This window comes from Suricata suricatta, chromosome X (genome assembly GCF_006229205.1).
Source record: "Suricata suricatta isolate VVHF042 chromosome X, meerkat_22Aug2017_6uvM2_HiC, whole genome shotgun sequence".
In the NCBI taxonomy this organism is placed as follows: Eukaryota; Metazoa; Chordata; class Mammalia; order Carnivora; family Herpestidae; genus Suricata; species Suricata suricatta.
In genome coordinates, this window is record NC_043717.1 from 5,925,005 (window position 1) to 5,929,788 (window position 4,784).

General features: G+C 47.7%; 2 protein-coding genes across 2 annotated transcripts in view; one reads left to right on the forward strand and one right to left on the reverse strand.

Moving 5' to 3' along the window:
• The window catches only part of LOC115284306 (oral-facial-digital syndrome 1 protein-like), a gene marked incomplete at its 3' end in the record, with an annotated part of 45,124 nt that overhangs the window by 25,530 nt on the left and 14,810 nt on the right, over positions 1–4,784 (reverse strand). The window lies entirely within an intron of this gene.
• On the forward strand, positions 1,261–3,888 carry LOC115283595 (oral-facial-digital syndrome 1 protein-like). Its single transcript, XM_029929853.1, has 2 exons — positions 1,261–1,448; positions 3,717–3,888. Exons 1-2 carry the CDS (start codon positions 1,276–1,278, stop codon positions 3,829–3,831), a joined length of 288 nt encoding a protein of 95 aa, XP_029785713.1. The 5' UTR covers positions 1,261–1,275; the 3' UTR covers positions 3,832–3,888.

Consider the following 4,784-nt stretch of genomic DNA (forward strand, 5'->3'; position numbering starts at 1 on the left):
CCAGTCGTCCCGATGTAGCTGCGCGTGTGTGTAGTGACTGACTTCCATTTACCCGGACGCGCCCTCACCTGCTCCGCTGTCGGAAGAGAGGAAAGAGGTGGCTCCACCGTGTACTGGGTGTAACTTCTAGAGAGAGTTACGAGCAGGGGAGGGGCACAGGGAGGGGGAGACAGAATCCAAAGCCGGCTCCATGCTCTGAGCTGTCAGCACAGAGCCCAGCGCGGGGCTCGATCTTGTGAAGCACACGATGATGACTTGAGCGAAACTTGGATGCTTAACTGACTGACCGGCCCCCCCCCCACCCCAGGCGCCCCTGGGTGAACCTGTTTCTGGTCACGTGTGTGTTCCTCTCACTAAGGACTCACAGGTGTATCGTCCTTCAAATCTTACCTGGGACTAAGGGCAAGCTCACCAGTCTGTAGTTGGTGGAATTCAGCCTTCTTTCCCATCTGGGACCTTGACGCCCGTAGATATTCCAGGAATCCCGTTTAAGTGTTTGTTTCTGTCTTTGTTAATTTTTTTTTCATTTACATAAGTTCTGTTCATTTGATTTCTTCTGCCTACCCTTTGATAATGTGAGAGGACAGAAAAGGAACAAAATTTGGGCAGATTCTAGATTCTATAGTCATGTTTGTATAATCACTTCCTTTTTTTCTTTTAACTTGTATTTATTTTTGAGAGAGAGAGACAGACAGCATGAGCAGGGGAGAGAGGGAGACACAGAATCAGAAGCAGACTCCACACTGAGCTATTAGCACAGAGCCCGATGTGGGACTCATAGCCGTGAACTGTGAGGTCATGACCTGAGTCAAAGATGGACGCTTAACTGAGTGAGCCCCCCAGGTGCCGCCAGTTGATGGATTATTAAATGCTAAAAATGAATCTTCTAATTCTTAGGGGCTAATCAGTTAAGTCCCAGTTAGAAATAATCCTCTAGAAGAAACAAACACGAAACATACGCTAACGTTGGCTTTGTAGCTTTGTCACTAAAAACATGATTCTTTCACCCCTCAATTGATTATGGCGGTTTGTCCCCTGTACCCCTTTTTGGAGCGTGGGTTTTCTTCTGGAAACGTAGGAACGTAAGAAACCACTTTGGTCTTGCCACAGCCCCACTCCCCTGAGCCAGGTCCCACCATAGAAGTCCACCTGCTGGCTGATGAACCACGTCGGTTCGTAACGTAGATGGACTTCTGTCCTTCAGTTCACTTCGCAGCAGTGAAGCCCTGTGGAGCTAACACAGGCTGTTTTTTCCCTCCAAATTTGTTACTTCCGATGCTGTGGTTTTCTTACGTACTTTCTTTCCCCCTCTTTTCTGCTAATTTCAGGACTCAGAGGCTACAAGAAGAAATAAATAAAAGCGCATCTGACGCACTTAGGAAACGGGAGCTGAATGTCAAGAGTATTGAGGAGACCTATGACCAGAAGCTCAAGAATGAGCTGCTCAAGTAAGGGATGGCTTGTCATTCTTAAAGCAGTTGTGGGTTTGGATTAAGTTGCTAGAAACATGGCACCACTGAGGAAGTAGATAGGGCCGACAGTTGACAGTACGATTGGGTGTTGAAAAAAATGTATGTTTCCATTGCTGGTCCAGCCTTTCCCAAGCACATTCCAGATGGGTTTAAAAAGGTATATACAGAGAAGGACATCCTCAGCTCATTAAAAAAAATTTTTTTAGTGTTTATTTTTGAGAGAGCGAGCCAGAGCGCAAGCAGAAGGAGGAGAGAAAGAGGGAGACAGAATTCAAAGCAGGCTCCAGAGTCTGAGCTGTCAGCACAGAGCCCGATGCAGGTCTCAAATTCCCAAACCGCGAGATCATGACCTGAGCTAATGTTGGACACTTAACCGACTGAGCTACCCAGGTGCCCTTCATTCTTTCTTCTAGCTTCTCTGACCCTTCCTGAGGGCCTGTGGTTTGCTTTACTTTGTAGGGCCCTTAGAACTTGGCCAGTTTGCACACCTGAGAAGTTAGAACATTGAAATTAAAATCACTTTCATTTTCTAATAATACTTTTGAGGGAGAGAGACAAACAGCATGAGTGGGAGTGAGGCAGACAGAGGGAGACACAGAATCCCAGAGCAGGCTCCAGGCTGTGAGCTGTCAGCACAGAGCCCAGTGCGGGGCTCAAACCCACAAACCGCAAGATCATGACCTGAGCTGAAGTCGGACGCTTCACCGGTGGAGCCCCCCAGGCGCCCCTAAAATCACTTTGTTGTCTGTGCTTATACTGGCACTAAGAAGGAGCCAGCTAACGGTTTATACATTGGTCTTCCCACTGGTGATCATATTGGTCAGTGAGTATGTGCCTTGTGTTCCTTCAAGGCTCTGCAAAGTCAGAATCCAGAAAAGAGCCCTTAGTTCTACGAAGCAAAGCACAATGTAGGAAAGGAGAACAGGGACAGCCGTGGTCACTGGCTTCTCTGTCACCTGAATTTTGTGTCCTGGTGAATAACCTCTTTGCGCAGAGACCTCGGGCCCGTATGGTACCTGCCTAGTGCCCGGCATGGCGGCCGGCACGCAGGTGCTCCGTTACTGCTGACCTGTGAGTACACCACGTGTCGTGAGGAGAGGACTTGGCTCCGCTCCTATGGCGATTTCTTAGTCATCGGCCTCGTTTTTCCTGCCTTGCACATAATTTGTCATCGATACGCCATTACATGGTGCCTGCAAAGGCTTCTGGAGGCTTTTTTTTTTTTTTTAATGTTTTTATTTTTGAGAGAGAGACAGCAGGGGAGGGGCACAGACAGAATCAGAAGCAGGCTCCAGGTTCTGAGCTGTCAGCACAGAGCGCGACATGGGGCTCAAACACGAGACTTATGACCTGGGCCAAAGTCGGACACTCAACCAACCAAGCCACCCGGTCCCCTGGAGTTTATTGTTCACACAGAGTGTTAGAAAAGTAGCACCATTGTCATCCTATCAGTTTTGAAATGATGGGTTTTATGTACATATCAAGTCCGCTCCTCTAGTGGATACGCTAGTGAACACTGAAGTTCAAGCGCTAGTCATTGAACGGTATGGAATAAATGGAAAATGTGTGTGTGAACTTGGCATAGCCATGGATACAGCGAACTGTTGGGTATCGTTCATCTGGCCTTGGGCGTCCTCACACTTGGCTTTGGCAAGTGTTGAAGGTGGGAGGGGCTCAGGAAAGTTCCTTTCTCTGATCTCTGACCCAGAAAGTCAGCTGGTAGCGCCTGGCGCATGCGCCTGCAGCCCCGTGAGATGTGCCTTTGGGTACCCCTCGTCCAGATCGGATGCTGTGTGCAGCTGCCTCTCAGGATGGTGCCCAGCCCCTAAGGGCCAGAGTTCTCCTCTTGGGGGCGGGGGGCGTGACAGGTGAATTGCAAGTGACCAACTTGATTATCATTTGGGGTTCAGAGTCGTGCACACTGGAAGTTTAACTTGATTTATTTTCTTGTGTCCATTGAGACCAACGGAGAAATAGTTGCTCTCAGTGACCTCACAAGGACAGGTCCCTTCATTCTCATGTGATTGAGTTTGGGGCCTGAAGTTACAGGATCGCAGCAGGATTTTAGAGACCTTTCACATTCAGAATTCAGATCCCCGGCTTTTGTGCTGAGGGAACCCGAGGTGTCTGTGTGGTCGCATTCGGTCTCCTTCGACGCCCTGCTGCCGTAGATTAGCTCTTGTATTGACAGGAATCCATCGAGGAGAGTGACAGGAGCTCGTTTTTGGTTTTTCTGACTTGCAGGTATCAACTTGAACTCAAGGACAACTACATCGCTAGAACTAACAAGCTGATGGAAGATGAAAGGAAGAATAAAGGTGACTCTGGGGGCAGGCTGTGGTTTTCCGCGCTGACGTAGGCTGGTAGCTTGCTCTCCCTATTCCATACTCTAAAACAGCCATCGCTTACCCTTCGTCTTCCTGCAAAAAGTACATGGTTTTTTGTTAATTTCAAAAGAAATACTGTTCTTCACTACATTTTTGTGAGCCTTCACGTTTAACCTTTTGTATGTTCAGAAAGGTTAATGATTCAGCAGGATTCTATCCACCTTTAGTTCAGTGTACTTTGATAGATGTGATTGGCCAGAAGGTTGCAGCCACTCTTTGCCATCCAGTAAATGCTACTGTTAACCATGAGACGCTTCGTTTTTTACTTCAGGAAGATTTTAACTTTTCTTTCCCTATGATCTAGGTTCCTTCTTTCACTCCTAATAATGTATTCTTAGGCTTCATGATGTTTTCACTTGACATTGAATCTTTTTTTTTTTTTTTAATTTTTGTGTTTTGAGAGAGAGAGAATCACAAGTAGGCTGCACACCATCAGTGTGGAGACTGTTGTGAGGATGGAGCTCATGGAACCATGAGATCCTGATCTGACCCATAACCAAGAGTCGGAGGCTTTACCAACTGAGCGACCCAGGCACCCCTCCTTGACGTATAATCCCTTAAACTCTTGTGTACATCAGCCGGACAGTAGGAAAGTTGGATCATTTTTTAGCCTTTGAGACATTTGACGATTTAATATATTTCCAGGAAGTTGTTGATGGCAAGAAGTCCAACTTGTAGTGGCAGTTTCCCACGGACTCCCTGGAGTGAGCCAGGGCTGGGTCCTTGATGATGACCGGCCGGGTCACCGGGTCGTGGAGGCTGATACTTGCTGAGGTGTGCGTACCGTCACCTATTCAGCAAGTTAGGGTTTTGATGATCCATCTCCTTAGACAGTGGTGGATGAAGTGAAAATGACAAAATAGCAAGTACAGAATCGCCACAGACACGTCTCTGTCTTTAAGGACATTCCGACCTGTCGGCGTGC